The following is a 19,071-nucleotide window of genomic DNA, read 5'->3' on the forward strand; positions in this document are numbered from 1 at the left end:
GGGGGGGGGGTGGTTGACCCCTGGTTGGAAGCGCGAGTTACTCGGCGCGTCTCTTGATGTAACTATGTACCTGACGACAGGGATTCCTTTCTTTGGCCGTTGCCAAAACCCTGGGGAGACATTTTTGCCGGCCAAAAAAAGAAGCCAACCCAGAGAACCCGCTGTAGTATGGATACCAACCGCTCGGTTTGCGAGACTCGGACGTCTCTCTGGCTCTGGAGTGAATTGGCTAACCCAAAGCCATAAAATGCATAGCAGTATTCGATGCTTTGTATCGAGGCTCTCAGAGGTCTTCTTGTGCATTTCGTTGAGGATCTAGCCCGGGCGTGTCTTGGTCCGAATCCTCATTGTAGTTCGTCTGCTAACGCAGGGCACATTGAGCTGGCCTGTGGCGGGCTGGATGGCGCTCTCTCCTTCCCCCCTGAGAACTGAATTCCGGTGGACGGCGGCGGAGATCCCCGCAGATGGTGTGGGCTACACTAACTAGTGTACGGAGTAGTGTAGTCTGCTAGCTCAGTTCGTCTGACAAGGATAATCAAAGCCGATGCGGCCGAGTCAATCGAGAAAAGAGCAGCAACGCAATACATCTGCAAAGCCATCTCATCTTCTCGGGGCCTCAACCTAGGCTCAACTTGGTAGTATGTATGCATGTACTCCGTACATACGCGGCGAAGGAAGGCTCGATATCGAGCCCGACAACCGTCAGGAGAGTAGTATAACTATACGGAGCGCCCCTTCAGTGGCAGGACTCGGGCCAGCTTTCGATGCTGCAAGAGCAGCCAGATCCCGCGTTGGCCGGGCGTCATATTACCATCTCCCACCCTCGAAGCTGGCAGTTCATCTGATGTGTTGCATTGGCGTCAACTCCGTTCCACAACGGCCGTTGGTACCTGGCAGGGATGCCGGGTTCTCTCACCACAACTACACTCCAAATACGCTAGTCGTAGATGCAGCGTAGTGTACTGTGTAGTGTAATCCGTAAAGTAGCTCGACTGCGCTCGGGCCAGCAACTGGGCTCCACGCCAACGTCTCGCTCCACCATGGCGCCATTGTGGTGGAGCCTTGTACCTGACCGAGACATGCTCCCGAGACATCCAGCATGGAAGCCATGTGTCTTTTTTGCTAGTGTGGTTCTGCCGCGGGCTACCGTACTGTGTATGTACCCTGGTGGATACACAGTAACTTGCGCAGCCAAGCTGTCATCAGCTTCCTATCCTTTCCGAAAGAGGTAGCAATAGTGTAGGTTTGGCGCGTCTTGTCTCGCAGCATGGTTTGGGTCACAACCATGCAGCTGGAAAGTGCGCCAATCCACATGCAGCTAACCCTATGCAGGGCCCGCGAATATCGGCCCTGCACTCCCCAAATCTTGCCGGGGTGCGAGTCCGCTATCCGGAAGGTTTGTTGGCGATGGGCCGTCGCGCCGCGGTACACCCCGTCGTGGTGGAGCCAAGTCGTTCGAGATGTGAAGATGTAGCAGTGGAGGAAGAGGTGCCCGCAACAACCGTTTCGCCGACGGCGTGCTGTTACGCAGTCTGAAGAGTCATGTGTATGTACTCCGTACAGTACTCCGTACTTGTACGTACATATGCCGGCAGTCTGCCAATTTCGCGGGCATGTGAACTTGATAGTCCTGAAAACGCACAAAAGGTCGTGAGGGCACGCCAGCCCCATGCTGTGTGGCTTAGACTTCCGGCTGGTTCGCGTCGAGGTTTGTTATTACTTCGTGAACCCGCGAGATGTGGTGTGGGGGGTTTGAGGGAAACATCGGCTTGTTGCTGCTGCTGACTGGGTTGGCGATAACAGTGAATCGAGGCGCAGTCGGTGGTGTGAACGCAAAGAATCACACACACCTCGGACCCCGACTGGCTCGTGAGTTGCAATGCGTCCTGCGTGATGGCATTCCACGGCTGCAAGTGCCGGTTGACAAATCAGACTGGCTACAACAAGCCAGGGGAATTGGGATGTGGATGCAAGATCGATCACCTCGGTCCGGGGTTGATACCGCCGTGCCTCTTGCGAGTGAATCAAGCTGAACGGCGTGCATGGGCTCTGCAATTTTGATTGACCTCGGAGGGATTGCAGAAACCAGCAAGTCGACAGCTCCTCCCCCAGTCAGGAGAATTGTGTACTGTGTAAACCAACGAGTTGGGAGTCAGCAAGCTCCATCGCCGGAAGGAGCTCCCCAGGACCTTGCCTATAAGTGATGCAGTTAATGCCGCCACGCGCAGATAGTTATACTGGACAGGAAATCACACTATTAGCGCCGCGTATGCGCATGCAATGTTCAGTACCCACCCTGCCTGGCTCCGCGTGTACCGTATGTACCAGCACTACTCCATACTGCGTATGTACAGTACATACATCCTAACGTTAAGAAATTCGTTATAATCCGTACACTCCTCGACTATTGTAAGGCACCTGCCCTGAGAGGACGAGAATGATATTTGGCACGTGCAATCGGCTCTCCTCCGAGCCTCCTTGCCAATCACTGTCCCCCGCTTGCGCTACTTTAGCGTTCCCCAAGAATCCCCGTCGGCCGGGCGAGATGCCTGCCATCGGGTTTATCGCTGCGGGCTGCAGATTTCTCGTCAGTCATTTACTGTTCATCACCGTTTTCCGGCCAGACACGTTAATTAGAGCAGAGGCGTCACCAAAAGACGTTGCATCGGAGACCCATGCGGCGGGAGGGCCTCAGCCCGTCCTTACCCAAAGTGGCCTCGCCCGCGGGAGGGAGGCTTGCATCCCGGCGCAACAAGATATGGCTTTTTTTTTCTCTCTCCTCCCGGACAAGTACATGTATTTGGCGAAGTGCCGAATGACTACCCTACTTCGTACACGTACCCGCCTGCTCGGAAATGACCCCGAACCACGTGAATAAGTCCCATTGCGCTCCGTTACGCTAGAGCTTCTAGAAAGCCTCGGGAGAACAGATCGATGAAGATGAATATTGGTTGCTGGGAATGAGCCAAGTTCATGCAACGCCAAACCCGGAGTAATGATCTTCGGAATGGTGGAGGCTCCCGACGGGCCCACGCGCGCCACCCACGGCCCAACTTCCTCCAACGGCGAGGAGCGGAGCGGCTGTGCCACCACAACGGCCCGGCTGCCAGGGGAGGGTGGATTCACTAGCGGCATCTTAAACTGACAGGTTGCATGATGAATCTAGCAGGGCTTCATCGCTCAGCCCCGACGGGGCAGCAGTCGACTCCGCCAAACCATTCTCATCCTCTCACCAAGCTCTCGACGAGGCAGTTCTCAACACGAGCAATTCGGTACACAGTCACTTGACAGCTACCGCCGCCCGCCTGCTCGGCACTCTTGCAGCGCCGCATGTGATCAGCGGAGGGGCAGGGGTTGCGTTGCTAATTGCAATTTCGTCTCGTTCCGCCGTCAAAATATTCCATCCCGCCAGGGACCCTGCGTCCGCTAACTTGCACACCCCCGGCCCCCCCGTGATTACACAAGAGTAGTAAGCATTTACCATACGTCATTCTTGATGATGCCACTGGTTCCGTCTAACCACAAGCTAGTTAACAAGAGAACAGGTCCAACTTCCCTACTACTTGTACATTCCGAAGGTCACCTGTGCCGAGGCTCCCGAACTGGTCGCCGTAACTAACTGGGGAAGGTCGGGAATGCGTCTGGCAGAATGCGCCCCGCTGGGATGATCCTGAGTTCAACTTCCCTGTCCGTCTCCAATGTATACCTGAGATGAGGTCGAAACCGGGGAGCTTTCCGCTCCGCGGCCTTCCTCCAAGTGGGCGAACGGCAGTCGGCAATGCGGACACAGCACAAGATTGGCGCTCACAGACATAGCAGATGGATGTTATGAAGAGCCGGGCCGCTATGACCAGCCGCTCACTATGGCCTCTACACTACCAGGTGCCCGTGACGCGCCGCGTGTCCAGATTCCGGCGGAAGAGCGAGGGGCGACCTTGCATTCAGTCGCTCAGGAATAACCCGAGCAGGAAACAGCAAAGGCCAGGGCACAGCATGTCCCAAGGGTATGCAAGGTTGGCCCCGGCAGCATACGCGAACGTCAGGGTCCGCATGTGTCAAAACGCAGTGGCAAGCTCGAGTGAGCATTCGAGAGAGGCTTGTAGCAGGCGGCTTGAAGGTCTAAAAGGTACCTAATTGAAAACTCTACAAAGGAAAATGGCCAAAGCGTTCGTGAGCGTACCACGCGCTGTGGCTAGCGTGTGGCTAGCGTGTGGCTAGTGTTTAGAAGCTCCAGCGCTTCTGACAATACACTATGCTTCGCCGATGCCTGGCTACCTGGGGGCTCGGGAGACTGAATGAAATTGGGGCACAACCTAGTTAAGCATCGTTGGCCCCGTGGCTCGTCTCTCGGCAACTCGGCCGAACGCTCCATCCATGGGCCTAAAATAACGTTACACAAAACCCAAATGTCATGTGGGCGGATCCAGCGCCGGTCAAGCGGTTAAAGAACCCTCACCTTCCCGGCTCTAGAAATCAGAGGCCAGCGAGATATGGATCCCCATTTCGGATCTTGACAGCCTCAATATTTCCCAACTCCCTGCAGCCGGAGATCATCTCACCAAATGTGGTTATCACGGGTGTAGCTCATGGGGATGCTCCACTATCTGCGCTTACCTAGTTAAGTTACTACCATGGTACATCACATGCGGTTGTATCGCACTCGTCACAGTACGCTCATCGTCGGTGTCTCCGCAATATGTACGGATTCCATGACCAGGAAGATGGCGGGGGAGAGGCTGCAATGTATTTCCGTAGTTGTACGGAGTCCTCTCCACAGGCGCAACGAAGGAAGTTACCTCCCCATTGGGAATGCGGTTGCAGCTCGGCTGTTCTCTCCCAATTGTCTGATTCCCAAACGACGGCTGTTACACAGCATCGAGCATCCCTCTGTCACATTGTCCAAAGAAGTGCAGCGCATGGGGTGCGCGGGAAGGGGCAAGCTTGATATCGCGCGCCCAAAAAAGCAAAAAAGTGATGAGTGTAACGACGCCACCATGACCACCCATTGACTAGAGTCTGGGAGTCAATTGGGGCCTCTATCCCATCCACTCGGCAATTGGATGCTCTATCCAAACAAAACAGGACAAGTAAGGTAGTTTTCCCCCCGCCGGGGGGGGGGGGGGGGGGAAGAGAGAGGGGGCTTCTTGACGGGCTTCTGTCCCACCGCTCGCAGCTTCGCATCTTCGGCACGGGATCCCGAACGTGGCGCTCGGGGGATACGCGGGTTCCGACCAGGTGAGGAACGGCCCACTAGTTAGTTAAGTTGAGTACAGTAAAGAGCGCCAATAGCCCCGCCCAGCTCTGGACGATCGCACGCGGGCAGCAAATCGGTTCGTTTGCAGAAATAAGAAAGCAAACAAGAAACTGTGGTCCTAGCCGTTCTGTCAAGATGCCGGATCGAAATTTTGCGGGACCCGTCCGCCGGAATTTCTCGAAGGGTTGGTTGGCTAGTGTACGGAGAAGGTTTCTTCTTTTGCTTTTTCATGGTTTCGAATTGACGAGGAGGTTCAGATGCCGCGATTGCGGATCTTCCCTCCTTGCAACGGTTTCTCACCTCCGTGTTCTACTCTGTACATCATAGTACATTGGCCAACATCTTTCCCTTGGTCTGATATTGTTGACGATGTATTTTTCTCGTCGTGCCCAGGCTACTGACGGGCCTAGACCAAACGTTTTCTTTTCTTCAAAAAAATATAAAATAAAAACATAAAATAAAAAAAGGTAAATAAAAGAATACAACGGCATGTGGTTGTGCTTGGGAAGTATCTCTCTATGGGCTTCGTGCTGTTCACAGAGTCATCAATCAAGCCGCGTTTGGTTGAGCTCCTCCAAGCCCGGGAGTCTCTAGGTCGCCTTGTAGCTTGCGTACACGTCGTTCTTCTCGAGAGTATTGACCAAAGGAAGGAACGCTACGTGCGTACATGCGGGCTTTTTCGATGTCTTGCCAATTGGCTGCACAGTGCCTGTAAATGTACGGATCACATATATCTCGCTGCTCGCTGTTTGCTTTTTCGCACCAACAATGACAACACGCTGCGCGCATCCTTGCAACGGATTTTCCAACCACCTCATCGGATGGCCTAATTATCTAACTTTACACTGCAAAAGAACGGATGGTGTCTTATAACTAGTTAGCTGCTTGCGCGACGCAAACTCGCCGAAACGTACAGATTACATACTCGAATGAAATATCCGTACGATGCTGTCATTTACGCGCAGACGTCGCGCCGATCACAAGCATCAGATGGGCAATCGATCCATATCCATACTCTGGATGTATGTATATGCATACACACAGGGTAAGTAAAATATTGCGCTGCTAAGGTATGGAATATACTAAAACTAACTTCATAGGTATGTTCGTGCTGCGTTCTCCGCCGCGCTCTACACTACGGAGTAGGCTGTTTCAAAAAGGATCTGAAACACCACGCTAGCACGAGTAATTAATAACTATGTGCACCCGACGCGGATTACTCACCAACCACCTGCCGCTCTCGGCCGGCCGCCACTCAACCCTGAATAAGTGTGCATACATACAGAGTACATACTGCAGACACACATAGGTGCGTATAGTACGGGATACGACTGCTGCGGTAAGAAAAAACTCTTGCAGCAAGCAACATTGGGACAGGTAGATCGGCAGATCGGCAATGGACGGGAGCGCGGCAGGAAGCGGCTCGGCCGGATTCGCCCTCCTTTTCACCCTCTTTGCCTTCTTTCTCCCCATCCTCTTCTACTTCCCGCCCGTGCCCCCCTCCAAGCGCGATGCCCTCCTGGAAACACACTCCCCGGTCGGCCTCGGGCCATCATCAGCATCCGGGCTGCCGGGGAAGCGGACGACGAGGACGAGGACGAGGACGAGGACGAGGACGGGCCGCGGTGCCGCCGAGGACGACGCCGAGGGCGGCGGCGGCGGCGGCGGCCCCAGAATCCGCAGCCTCTGGATCTACCCGCTCAAGTCGTGCAGGGGCATCGAGGTGCGCCAGAGCAAGGTGCTGCCGACGGGGCTCGAGTTCGACCGTCTGTACGCCTTCGCCCGGCTCAAAGAGAGCCCGTCGCCATCCCCGTCGGCGGCCGGGAGGGGCGAGAAGGCGAGCGAGGCGAGCGAGACGAAAGGGGAGCGCCGCCGCTCGTGGCACTTCATCACCCAGCGCCAGTTCCCCTTGCTCGCCACCGTCGAGGTCGACCTCTTCGTCCCCGACCCGGCCAAGCGGCGGCCCCGCGCCGGGCAGCAGCAGCCGTCGTCGTCGGACGCCTCGGAAGCCCCGGACGCCCCCTTCCTCCTCGTCCGCTTTCCCTGGCGGGAGCCAGGCCTGCTCGGGCTGGTGTTCGGCCACCTCGGGGCCAAGCTGGCGCGCGGCTGGCGCGCCCGCCCGGAGAAGGAGTTTGTGCTGCCCGTGGCCTTCCCCTCGCCGGCCGAGGCGGAGGCGCGCGGCTACGCCTACGAGGACCTGACCGTCTGGCGCGACACCGTCCCCGCCCTCAACATGACCGCCGACCTTGCCCCGGAGCTGGCCCGCTACCTCGGCGTGGCCGGGCCCCTCGGCCTCTTCCGCGTCGACCCCGCCCGGCCGAGGGAGGTCTACCGTTGCGCACCGTCCCGGCAGGCCGCCGGCTACCAACCCGTGACCGGGTTCCAGGATGCGGTCAGTGATTGCTCCTTTTTCTTCTCTTCCGGAGACCAAAAAAAAAAAAAAAAATACTGGCAGCTCCGTTGGCTGACTGAGTGGTTTGCTTGTTTGTTTGCTTGCAGTATCCCCTGCATCTCCTGAATCTGGCGAGCGTGCGGGATTTGGATGCCAAGGTCGACAAGGACGAGGACTTCCGGGAGCTGGACCCCAGGAGGTTCCGGGCCAATATCATAGGTGGGTTGTTGTCTTCCTTTTCTCCTCCGGATTGTACGAAAAGGAAAACGGAGAGCGGGTGGTGTCGTGACCCCGACAAGCTCTTCTCTCTCCCCCCTTTTCGTGTGACCGATAGAGCGTCTCGCTTCACGATGACTTACTGGTAAAACCGACAGTGGACGGCGACGAGTCCCCGTACGACGAGGAGAGTTGGAAGAAGATCCGGTTCAAGCCCGGGCCCGAGAGCAAGCGTGGCCCTTCGACTTTTCACGTCTCTTGTCGAACGGTTCGGTAAGGCATTCCACCATTTCTTTTTTTTTCCCCAAATCCTATCTTCATCGTCTGTGGCGCTGACACTCCCCGCCCCCTCCGCAAGCTGCAAGATGCCCAACGTTGACCAGGATACCGGCTATCGGCATCCCGTCCAACCAGACAAAGCCCTGAGGAAGTTCAGGGAGGTAGACGCGGGCGCTAAACATATGGGCTGCCTGGGAATGCAACTCACCCCTCTGTTCCCCAGGACTGACGCGCCGGAAAACATGGAGAGTTGGGTCGAGGTTGGTATGTCGGTTGAGGTGCTGGAACGAGGTGACCATCTGTATATTCCACAATAGCCCCGGTGTCCCAACGCCCTGGCAGAAGGGAGAGAGGGGCCAGGACATCTGGAATGTGTACGCAGTATTGTATGGTTTACTGGGGACAATGTAGAATAGATCAAAATCGACGACATAAAGTGGCTGAGGTGGTTGTAATAGACCAAAGAAATACACTCGATAAAAAAAAAAAGGAAAGAAAACAAGAAAAAACAACAACAACAACAACATATCAATCAGCCGACCGACCGACCGCACTTCTCGTGTTCAGGAGCCAAAGTTGGGCACGAAACAATCCCTTCTTCATGATAACACGTCCGCAGCGCGAGGATACCACACGAACCACCAAGCGATCTGGAAATACCGACAAACAACGACCCCCAAACCAGTCATGTCCGTTTACCATCCATGTATTTACTCCCGCCCCGTACCTGCCGACCAAGAGACCCCGTCGTTCCAACCCGCATCCCGTCACATATCTAAAGCTAAAGTGGCAACTGCTCCAACGGCAAAAATGACACGACCCAAAGGCAACAACAGCCCCTTCCCGCAACAACCGGGGGCATGTTTCACTTGAGATCCGCCGGCGTCAGCGCCTGCACCATACTGGTGCCCTCGCTGAACCGCGTGCGGAAGATGCGGTTCGCGTTCTGGAACATGCCGTCCTTGAGCGAGACGACGATGAACTGGGAGCCCTTGAAGCGCGTCTTGATCAGGCGGCCGATGTTCTGCGTGTGCGACAGGTCCAGCGCCGCGTCGACCTCGTCCAGGATGTACATGGGCGCCGGCTTGAACTGGAGGAGGGCCATGATCAGGGAGAGGGCAATAAGGGACCTGAATTCAACATGGTCCGTCAGTGCCGGGGGTTTTGGTATTTTTCGGAAGCGGGGTTGGAAGGGAGGTGGAGGGAGGTGGAAGGGTCTTCTTCATGGGTGTTGAGGAAAATAAAAGGTTGAAAAAGGGGGGGGGGGGGGGGTTGTTCGTGAAAGAGACCAAAACATAACATACCGTTGACCACCGCTTAGTTCGGTAAGCGATTGCTTCCACACCTTCCCTAGGGACACCTTCACCTCCAGACCGTCCGAGATGGTCTTGCCCTCGGGCGGTTCGAGCTTGGCGAAGCTGCCCGGCAGCAGCTCGGCAAAGATCTGGCCGAAGTCGCTATTCACCTTCTCCCACGTCTCCTGCAGCGCCTTCTTCTTGTAGTCGTCCAGGCTCACAATCGTCTCCTCGATCTTGCGCTTGTCGCGGATGACGGTGCGCATCATGTGCTTGAGCGAGACTTCCTTCTTCTCGACGCTGTCGATCATGTTCATGACCTTGGGGTTGATCTTCTTCCGCAGGCCCTGGCTGCGCTCCAGCAGGTTCTTGTGCGTCGCCTTGCACTCGGCAATGTTCTGGCCCTTGAAGTCGTACGGCGTCCCCGTCCGGCCAAACTGGTCGCGCGCGTCCGCGATCCACTCGTGCTCCTCCTCCATCCGGGCGACGGTCTGCGCCGCCGCCTGTTGCTCCTTGTGGAACTTCTCGATCTGGTGGACGAGCTTTTGCTTCTCGAGCCCTTCTTCGGCGATGCGTGCGTTCTTGGACCGGATGGCTTCCTCGAGCGCGCGCAGTTCGTCGTCGTAAACGTGGAGCTTCTTGCGCTCCTCCTCGAGCTGCGCCTGCGCCGCGTCGTGCGTCTCCTTGACCTGGCGCTGCTGCTTGACGAGCTCTTCTACCTCTCCCTGCTGAGCCTTGAGCGCGAGATCGATCTCCTGCAGCTGTTCCCGTGCTGCGGCCAGGTCGCCCGCCACCTGCTCCGAGTCGAGCTGCGCGGTCTGGAGTTCCTTTTGCAGCCCCTTGTTCGACGCGTTCGTCTTCTCGACGGCGGCCCGGAGCTTGTCGACCGACGCCTGCAGCTCCACGAGCTTGGCGTCCTTGTTGTTGTCGAAATCCTTCATGTCCTTCTCGATGCGCTTGACATCGGCGCTGGCCTCGGCCTGCCGCTTCTTGGCCTCCTCGACCGACTCCTTGAGCTGCGCAACCGTCTCCTTCATGTTCTGCACCTCTTGGATGATGGACGAGGACGAATTGCCGCCGATCTGCTCCTCGGCCAGCTTGATCTCGTGGGCCTTGAGGTCAAGCTCTTGCTTCAGCCTCTTGGCCTGGTCGAGCCTGGACTTCTCGCGCGCGATCTGGGATTGCAGCTGGCCGAGCGCCGCCTCCGCTTCTCTGAGTTGCCTCGTGATCTCGTTCAGCTTCTGCAGGGTGACCAGCACGCCGCTGGAGTTCGGCGCGCTCCCGCCCGAGAGCGTGCCGGAGGGGTCGTAAGCATCGCCTTCGAGCGTGATGCTGCGCATCCGTACGTTGGGGTCGAAGGTGACCCTCTTGGCTGTCTCGGCATCTGCGCAGACAAGAGTATTCCCAAAGACGTATTCCATAGCCGCCGAGACCTCCTCATCGTAACCGACGAGAGAGAGTGCCAAGTCGACCTTGCCCGGTGCGATCCGCTGGGCAGTTGCGACGGTCTGCGCGGAGGCCCTGAAGGCGGCGATCTTGTTCAGGGGAATGATGGTCACACGCTTCCGCAGCCTACCACCCTGCAAGAGCTGGGTGCCCGTGACTTCGGTGTCCACGACGACGTTGTACAGCCGCCCGCCGGCGCAGATCTCGAGTGCGGTGGCCGCTTGGATGAACTGCTTGTCGAGAGTGAAGAGCTGTGCCACCAGACCTTTCACTTTTGACCGGTCAAAATTGGGAACCGGGTCCGAGTAGTGGAAGTCGATGTTGGCAACCTTGCGCTTGAGGGCGTCGGATTCTTGCCGCAGGTTCCGGATGGTCTGCTGCAGCTGGCTCTCTTGTTTGTACAACTCCCGCTCCGAGCCCGGTTGGAAGCCGAGCTTAGCGAGCTCGTGTTCCAGCCTTTGCGCCTGTTGTCTGAGCCCCTCGAGCTCCTTGAGCAGCCCGGCGTTCTGGTCTCTGGCCCGCAGCGCTCGTGGCTCTTCCTCCCTTATCCTCTTCTCAAGATGGGCAATCTTGATCTTGGCCTGTTCCTGCTCCGTCACAGCTGCCGTCACACGGTTCCTCGCGTCCTGCAGCTGCGCTTGGTACCCATTCCCTTGGCCTTCCTTGGACGCGACGCCGGTCTGCAGGGTCTGGAGCAGTTCTTCCTTCGACTCCGCCTCCTGACTCAGCTTTTCGGCCGCGTCTTTCGCAGCGTCGTACTTTGCCCTGATCTTCTCGTACGTCTTGGTCTTCTCCTTCAGGACAGCTTCCAGCTCGGCAACGGTCCTCTCGCACCCTGCCCTCCTCTCTTGTTCTTCCGCCATGCTGCTGCGCTTGAGGTCGGCGACGGTGGCAAGACGGACCAGCTCATTGGCATGCTTCTTGACTGCCTCCTCCAGCCCTTGTGCCTTGCCGCCCTTCCGCAACTCCTTGTCTCGTTGCGCCTTGACCCTTTCCAGATCCTCCTCCAGATGCGAGATTTCGCTCTTGAGCCGCGCGGCCGATTCCTCCAGCTCCTTCTCGCGCTGCTTCTTCGCCTCGAGATCCGAGGCGGACTGTTTCAACTTCTCCTGGCATCGGACGTAATCGTGCGCCACCACTACCCTGGTCAGCCGCTCGAGATCGTTCTGAGTCTGCTGGAAGTCGAGGAACGCGCGCTTTTCGGTCCGCAGCTTCTCGAGCTTCGGTTCGATTTCGTCGCGGAGCAGCTCCGTGATCTCCTGGAGCTTCATCTCCTTCTTCGCCATGGTCTTGAGCGCCTTATCTCTCCTGTCCTCGAACATCCTCGTGCCTGCCGCCTCCTCGATCATGGCCAGTATCTCGACAGGCTTCATGTTCAGAACTTTTGTGATGCGACCCTGCATGATCAGGAAGTTGGGGTTGTTGATGTTGAGCTGGACCGACTGGAACAGGTTCTGGACCGTCTGCTGTTGCGCGCGGTGACCATTGATCAGGTACTTTGTGGTTCCGCCGAGAACGATCTGTCGTGTCACGCTGATGGTCGAATATTCCTCGAAGCCGATCGGTGAGCGCTTCTTGTCTCTGTTGTCGAACACGATGGTGACGCTAGCCTTGGTGACGCCCGCTTGGCCGCGCTTGTAGATAAGATCCTGTCGGCCGGACCGAGGCGTCAGCGCCAGTAAAGCGCGCGGGGGGTCGGATGTACCTCACCTGCAAGTTCTGCGCGCGGACCGTAGACATGTTGGTGATGCCGAGCACGAAGCAGATGGCATCCAGAATGTTGGACTTGCCGCTGCCGTTGAGGCCGGTGATCGAGTTGAAGCTCTCGTCCCTAGTAGCGAGCCACCGTCAGCAGCAGTGCAGACTCGTGGAATCAGACTCATCGCACCATCCTGATATCACCGTGCGCACGGCATACGACTTGAAGCCCTGTTGCCCCGGGAAAAGGGGGGGGGGTCAGTTTTGCTGCTGAAAAGGAGACGATGGACACCGGGTTCCGCCTACGTCGATGATCAATTCCGTCACCCTCATGGTGGCGTTGTTTGAGGATGTCCCCGTTCTCTCGCTGGCCGTTGATCGGTTCGGGGGTTGTGGGGAGGCGCGCAGGGTCTCAGAACCGATCTCCTCGACACGCCGCGCCCCTCTTTTGCATTTCGGTAACAAAACTATTTGTTTACTTTGTTTCGCTGTCGCCCCGCAGCACGTTGGCCTGTGCGCCCACCCCATGTTTCTGGACATGTTTCCCACATTGCCCATTGGTAAAGGTGCAATAATACGGAAACTTCAGAGCGTACGTATGAAGTACTCCGTACGTCAATACATGAAACATACAGTGACCGTACTACTCCGTATGGGTGTTCTGTAAGATCTCGGTAGTTATCACCGTGCATAGAACGACTTACTTCGGCTGGTAACAACTTGACGATCGAACAAATTAACCGAGTTACCGCATGATGATCATAATGTCGAGTTACGAGTAAACTAGTTATCTTTTTGCTGCTTCTAACATGTGGCCAGATCAGAAACACTATTAGTTATACAGTAGTCTGCACAGGGCCTCTGGTGGAAGAGTCGGCGTTGTCTTCGTATTTCTCGGTGGTCTCTGTCGCTCTTACTGCAGTAGTGCCTTAGTGCATCCGGTTACATTGTAATCTGGACACTTGTGTTTGTGCATCACTGAGGTCGGCTGGGTGCTGCGGCTTTGGGTTGCGAAGCGCGTTGCGCAGTTGCATCATTGGCGCTGTGCTCGCTAAATTTTAGTTAGCCTTGCTTGGCGGTCCATTGGCCACTTGTCTGATCCGAGTCCGTTTGGGCAGGGATTTCCAAGTTTCCAAGGGTGGTCCCAGGGATGCCACCCACTGTTGGCCCGACTGGATTCCACTACGCACTCCGTAGGACGCTCCGAAAGATGCGTGCGTCGTCCTGGCTTGAGGACACCAACGTTATCCAGATCGTAAGACGGCGTTCGATGTCTTTTGTGCCGACCCGGGCTCGATTCGTGCGCATTACCCGTCCGGCTCGCTAAATGCACCACCCGCCGCTCCGTATTAGCATTATCAAGTCGCTCGAACCTGCTAATTTCGCCGCATAACACTTGATCGGACCCTCGTTCTCGGGCCACAGGCCGCCGCCGCATCGACCATTGCCCCCCCTTCCTCCCTCCCCCCCAAATTCCATACAAAATTCACGGAACACCAGATATCTGTTTGCTCGGACCAACACACATGTCTGCTAAAGCACGAATCTGCACCCCGCGAACATAAAGCGTACACACCCCTCTCTTCTCCATCGGACCCGCCGCGAGAATCTGATGCCCACCGGCTGTCGCCTCAATCGTCGCGCATCAAGCCCCCGGGCCTTCTTGGGAGGATGTCCCAGGCAATGACGCCGTCGCGGACCTCCTCCTCAAGTACCCTCCGCCCTGCTGCTGCACGAGATTCGGACGCCGGATCCATCCGCCCACGCAATCGCCGCTTTCTCAGCACCCAGGACGATGCCGGCTCGTCTTCGGCTCTATCGAGTCCCAGCCGGAGCCCGAGTCGGGGCGCCTCGCCCATCCCGGCGGCCCGTATCGGTTCGGTCACGGGGAGGAACAATCCCAAAACCGACGTCGTGCGGGGCACGTCGCGAAGAGAGAGCCCGAGCGCCGGCGGTGGGCTTCTTGGAGGATCATGGACGCCAAGCTGGGCCTCGGTCCAGGAGCTGGCGTCGTCGCTGCTTACGAGCGGGGCCTCGGCCATTACCGGGGAATCCAATCGTCCGCGCGGCGGAGAGGGAAGCCGGGCAGGCAAGCAGGGTAGACAAGCCGGCCAGCGGAACGGCACTAGAGATAAGACATGGGGCCCGGAACCGCCAGACCAGGGGCGTCCATGCGCCGACGACATTGCCGCCGGATCGCGTGCGGAGAGGGAGGCTGCCTTGAGAGCTTTGCGGACTGCAAGCGTGCTTGAGAGCCATGACGGTGTCAACGGAGGCTTGGACACCGCAAGACGGTTCAAGCGGCGGAATTCGGACGAGGATCTGAGGAGCGCGTCGGCGAACCAGGAAGCAGAAGAGTACTTGGCCTACATTCACCACGTACAGGCGACGGATACGTACGCAGGCATCGTGCTAAAGTACAGGTGCCGGGAGGACGCCTTCCGGAAGGCTAACGGACTGTGGTCGCGGGATAACGTCCAAGTGCGAAAGTGGTTGGCGATTCCGGTGGACGCCTGCGAGGTCAAGGGCCGGCCTTGCGATCCACCAACGAGCCGGTCGCCGCGAGTCGACCTGCTGTCTCGAACCCCTGATGCGACCGACCCCTTCGGCCGCGACGGCAGCCAGCAAACGCACGACGACTTCTTTTCGACCACCTCTCCAAACGGCCACGCGCCGGAAAGAAACCAAGCGGGCGACGAGGAGAAGCCATGGACGCATGTCAGATGGGTGTCCATCGACTCGCACCCGCATCCCGTCGAAGTCGCCCGGGTGCCGCGAAAGGCGCTGGGCTACTTCCCCCCGCGGCGGAAGAAGAGCGCACACACGATGTCAGCCATCTCGACCCCGCGAGCGTCCACCGACCTGCCGAGCGTGGCGGTGTCGGACTCGGCCGTGGGGAGCCCCCACAGTAGCTCCTCGCGCCGACCCAGCCTCCCGGGGTCCCGAAACCCCTCCTCCTCCTCCTCCACCGCCACCACCACCACCACCACCACCGCCACATCCCCGAGCCGAACCCGCGTGGACAGCACCGGCAGCCGCGCCAGCACGACCGGCGACGGCACCGACCCCCGACCCGCCTGGATGCGCCGCCCGGGCGGGGTCGGCTCCCTCGGCCGGAACGTGCGCGCCCCGGGGCCGGCCAAGGACTATTTCAACAGCTGGACCAGCAAGCACCTCCCGGGCCTCAACATCGACTCGCTCCCGTCCATGTCCGTCATGGGCTCCGAGATGGCCCGCTTCGGCTTCGGCCGCCCGGCCGACGACGCCTCCCCGGCCGGGGTCGCCATCGTCGAGAGCCCGTTCGAGGACGGCCGGGACGCCGCGGCCGCGGCCGCGTCGGCGACCGGCGGCCAGCAGGGGACGGGGCTCGACAAGGCCGCCGCCGCGGTGGAGACGTGGCTCCGGGGCGCGTTCGAGCGCGCCAGGCAGGGCCCGCTCACGCCCGTCTTGGGCCCGAGCCGGGGGACGGCCGCCGGCGGGGATCTGATCGAGCTGGCGGACACGGGGACCGAGGACGGGCGGCAGCAGAGCGAGGGGCCGCTCTCCGAACTGAGGGGCCTGTTTAGCGCCCTGCCCGGGGCGGCCTCTAGGTCGACTTCGCCGTCACCGGCGTTCTCCTCCTCGGGAAGCAGGCCGGCACAGTGGACGGCGGGAGTCCGAGGAAGGGGTGCAGCCGCGTCGGGAGGAGATAAGAAAGCAGATTAAGATCCTGCTTTTTTTTTTCCGAAGGGAAGGACGGGGAAAGGGGGTTTCTATCTATACCTGGGGGATTATTTAGCGGCTTTGGTTTGGTTGTTGTGGGATACCTTAGCATGGCGGTGCGGGCGTTGCTGTTTTGTTTACTTTCTCGAGGTCAACCTCTCTGCGCCTTTGGACGCGCCCTTTTTTTTCTTTTAATAGAAACGTGCATATAGAACAGCTGAGCATGCTAGACTACTATATGACAGGCTTCTTGGGTAACCGGCGGGATCTGTACCTACGGTCGTACGTCCCTTTCTCTGAGGAGCGTTCGTGTTATGTTTTTTTTTAGTAATAGTTACACTCTGGTTCCCCTAATACATGGCGAGCCACACGCTGCAGCATGCAATATCAATACAATGTTGGCCAGGCTGCCTGGTAGCTAACCAAGCCTTCCAGGTTGGCTGTTGTTGATGTTGTTGCAAGGTCGTTCATCAGTTTGTTGTTGCATGAGCCGAGTTGCGTGTGGGCTTCGTTTCCATTCCATGTGATGCGTGCGGCATTTGGCCGAAGGCGATAAGGAACCGCTTATCGCAGCGCCGCGCTTCGACCAAGCCGCCGCCAGCTGCGACTTGCAACAGCACCTACTCTTGCGACAACTTGCTAGCCATCGACTTCGTTGCGCCCCCTTCCGCACCTCTGCGCAAACCGAGTTGCCGTGATCGACCTTCCGGCACCCCCAGCGCAGTCAAAGCGCAATGCCACCGCAACCATGCCCATCTGCATAGAGTGTCGACATCCCGTCAAAACCCTCTGGCGCGAGGGCGGCGGCGACAAGTCGGGCGGCCACAACATTCGCCTGACGGTATGCAAGAACTGCGGGCGATTCTGCGACAAATATGTCGAGCACGACTTTGTCGTCTTGTTTATCGATCTAGTCTTGATCAAGCCACAGGTGCGACTTTTTTTTTCCATGCCCGCTCTTATAATCCATCCCATGGGACCACCCTACGGGCTGGTTGGGGGGGAACCGGATTGCTGACACGGGACCGGCGGGAAACAGGTGTATCGACATTTGCTGCATAACACACTGATGAAGGAGGAAGACAAGTTCGCGGTAGGTTCTCCCGTCCTTGATCGGCCCAGGTATCTAAAAATGTGTGCCCCTCGGTTAACCAGGCACAGCCCTCCATTATCCGCCTCGGCATCCTTCTCCTACTCTTCGACGTCTACCTCACCTGGGCTCGCATCGAACGCCAGTCCGTTCCCGATGCCGACTCGCCCGACGGAACCGCCAGCCGCGGCAACTTTGGACGCCTCGCCCAGCAGCCCATAGTATTTCAATACATGTTCTTCCGTACGCACGCTCCTCCTTGTTCCATTCTTTTTCGTCATCTTTCGTCTCCCCTCGACGCTCTTCCCCGTCAACAAACACACGGCTAACGGCTAACCACCCTCTCTTCCCTCCCGCCAGTCCTCCTCTGCACGCTCTCAACGATCGCCTTCCACGGGTCCATCCGCTTCCTCACCTCTTCCCGATACTCGCCGCTCGCCCTGCTGGGGATCCTGCCGCGCTACTCGCGGCCCAACTCGGTCTCGACCGCCCTGCTCGTCTCGTCGTCCACCAAGCTGTTCCCCATCCTGATGGTCATCTGGGAGTACGACGTGCCGGCGGCGGCGCGGTCGCTGGGCTGGGCCGTCGTGGCCAACAACGTCGAGGCGCTCAAGATACTCCTCGACTGCGGGTACGGCGTGGCCGCGTTGCTGGCCATGGCGGGCGCCGTGAGCCGGTGGGCGATGGGCAGGGCCGTGCTGTGGGCCGCGGGGCTCGAAGGAGTCGACTCGGCCGGCGAATCCGGGGTGGCCGAGGACGGGCGCGCGTTTGTGGCTATGCTCATGTATGTGAAGGAATGGGCGGGAAGGTTAGCTGTGGGTTAGGTGCCTGGCTGGTAGTCATGAGCGTTCCCTTTTAATCCTAGTGTTGTTTGACCAACGTCCTTCCGTGAATTCCTTGTGAGGAGAGGTCTTCGGTAGTAATGCAACTTCTGCTCTGTATTAGCCCGCCCTTGCCAGGAGGCTCCCTGCTGGATGTACAGTCCCCGACAGTAACGACTCGCCCCAAATACGTGCGTGTACGTGTGTGTGTGTGTGTGTGTGTGTGTGTGTGTGTGTGTGTGTGTGTTTGCGTGTGAAAATCCAAACGCGCAATGATGCCTGCCCCGCGCCCCAAACGCCGTCCAGAATCTGTATGGAATGCCGTGGGTATTCGTACAACAGCAGTCGAGCGTGCCCGCTGTTCGCCGTCCGTCTCTCCCTCCCCGCGTCGCGTTCTCACACCTAGTGGTGGATGTACTCCGCGCGTAGATCCGACCGCCTCGGCTCGATAAGCGGGTGAAGTTGAGCGAGAAACGTGATCGCCCACATGAGGTAGCAGCTGGCGATGGAGAGGATGATGGAGGAGCGCCAGAGCCTGGAACAGCATAGTCAGCATACGACATCGGATAGCGGGGACGGCGAACGGTGAATTGAACACGGTGAAGAATCTGAGAAAGGGGAGGAGCGTACACTTGGTTCTCACCCTTGGGCGCGAATGACCATCCTGCTATACCCAGGGCGACGCATATCACCAAGCCGATGATGACACTCCACCTGCGAAAGAGAGCTGCTGTTAGCCGGATGTCGACCGCTCCAGAAGAATGATCCGCTGCATACCCGTTGGCCATTGTACCTCAGGTGCAAATGAAACAGTATTAACTGTCAGAATGGGCCGCTCTTAGGCGGTTCTCTTGAAAAAATTTCGTGTTGGTGGCTGA

At 58.1% G+C, this 19,071-nt stretch overlaps 4 protein-coding genes across 4 annotated transcripts; 2 read left to right on the forward strand and 2 right to left on the reverse strand.

Moving 5' to 3' along the window:
* The first annotated feature begins 6,484 nt into the window (after positions 1-6,484).
* Positions 6,485-8,582, forward strand: P884DRAFT_227732 (uncharacterized protein). Its single transcript, XM_069439693.1, has 4 exons — positions 6,485-7,646; positions 7,754-7,865; positions 8,021-8,135; positions 8,221-8,582. The coding sequence occupies exons 1-4, from the start codon at positions 6,651-6,653 to the stop codon at positions 8,456-8,458; spliced, it is 1,461 nt and encodes a 486-aa protein (XP_069295863.1). The 5' UTR covers positions 6,485-6,650; the 3' UTR covers positions 8,459-8,582.
* A 1-nt stretch (position 8,583) lies between these two features.
* On the reverse strand, positions 8,584-12,959 carry P884DRAFT_227733 (condensin complex component SMC2-like protein). The gene is made up of 5 exons (XM_069439694.1): positions 12,887-12,959; positions 12,771-12,811; positions 12,593-12,713; positions 9,446-12,531; positions 8,584-9,271 (listed from the first exon to the last, which is right to left on the reverse strand). The coding sequence occupies exons 1-5, from the start codon at positions 12,911-12,913 to the stop codon at positions 9,007-9,009; spliced, it is 3,540 nt and encodes a 1,179-aa protein (XP_069295864.1). The 5' UTR covers positions 12,914-12,959; the 3' UTR covers positions 8,584-9,006.
* A 956-nt stretch (positions 12,960-13,915) lies between these two features.
* On the forward strand, positions 13,916-18,196 carry P884DRAFT_247282 (Arv1-like family-domain-containing protein; the record flags this gene model as incomplete). Its single annotated transcript, XM_069440494.1, has 5 exons — positions 13,916-16,234; positions 17,013-17,213; positions 17,322-17,375; positions 17,444-17,615; positions 17,733-18,196. Exons 1-5 carry the CDS (start codon positions 14,252-14,254, stop codon positions 18,194-18,196), a joined length of 2,874 nt encoding a protein of 957 aa, XP_069295865.1. The 5' UTR covers positions 13,916-14,251.
* Positions 18,134-19,053, reverse strand: P884DRAFT_247285 (ATPase, V0 complex, subunit E1/e2). The gene is made up of 3 exons (XM_069440495.1): positions 18,971-19,053; positions 18,824-18,907; positions 18,134-18,728 (listed from the first exon to the last, which is right to left on the reverse strand). The coding sequence occupies exons 1-3, from the start codon at positions 18,979-18,981 to the stop codon at positions 18,596-18,598; spliced, it is 228 nt and encodes a 75-aa protein (XP_069295866.1). The 5' UTR covers positions 18,982-19,053; the 3' UTR covers positions 18,134-18,595.
* Positions 19,054-19,071: the final 18 nt, after the last annotated feature.

This window comes from Thermothelomyces heterothallicus (genome assembly GCF_042370625.1).
Source record: "Thermothelomyces heterothallicus CBS 202.75 unplaced genomic scaffold P884_scaffold_19, whole genome shotgun sequence".
Classification (NCBI taxonomy): Eukaryota; Fungi; Ascomycota; class Sordariomycetes; order Sordariales; family Chaetomiaceae; genus Thermothelomyces; species Thermothelomyces heterothallicus.

Coding starts and splice junctions, on each gene's coding strand:
- P884DRAFT_227732 (XM_069439693.1), top strand. CDS start 6,651: ATGGACGGGAGCGCGGCAGGAAGCGGCTCGGCCGGATTCGCCCTCCTT. Junction 7,866..8,020: donor GTTCCGGGCCAATATCATAG/GTGGGTTGTTGT, acceptor TAAAACCGACAG/TGGACGGCGACGAGTCCCCG. Junction 8,136..8,220: donor GTCTCTTGTCGAACGGTTCG/GTAAGGCATTCC, acceptor CCCCTCCGCAAG/CTGCAAGATGCCCAACGTTG.
- P884DRAFT_227733 (XM_069439694.1), bottom strand. CDS start 12,913: ATGAGGGTGACGGAATTGATCATCGAC. Junction 12,812..12,886: donor TGACGGAATTGATCATCGAC/GTAGGCGGAACC, acceptor CCGGGGCAACAG/GGCTTCAAGTCGTATGCCGT. Junction 12,714..12,770: donor CGCACGGTGATATCAGGATG/GTGCGATGAGTC, acceptor GCTCGCTACTAG/GGACGAGAGCTTCAACTCGA.
- P884DRAFT_247285 (XM_069440495.1), bottom strand. Junction 18,729..18,823: donor CCCAAGGGTGAGAACCAAGT/GTACGCTCCTCC, acceptor ATGCTGTTCCAG/GCTCTGGCGCTCCTCCATCA.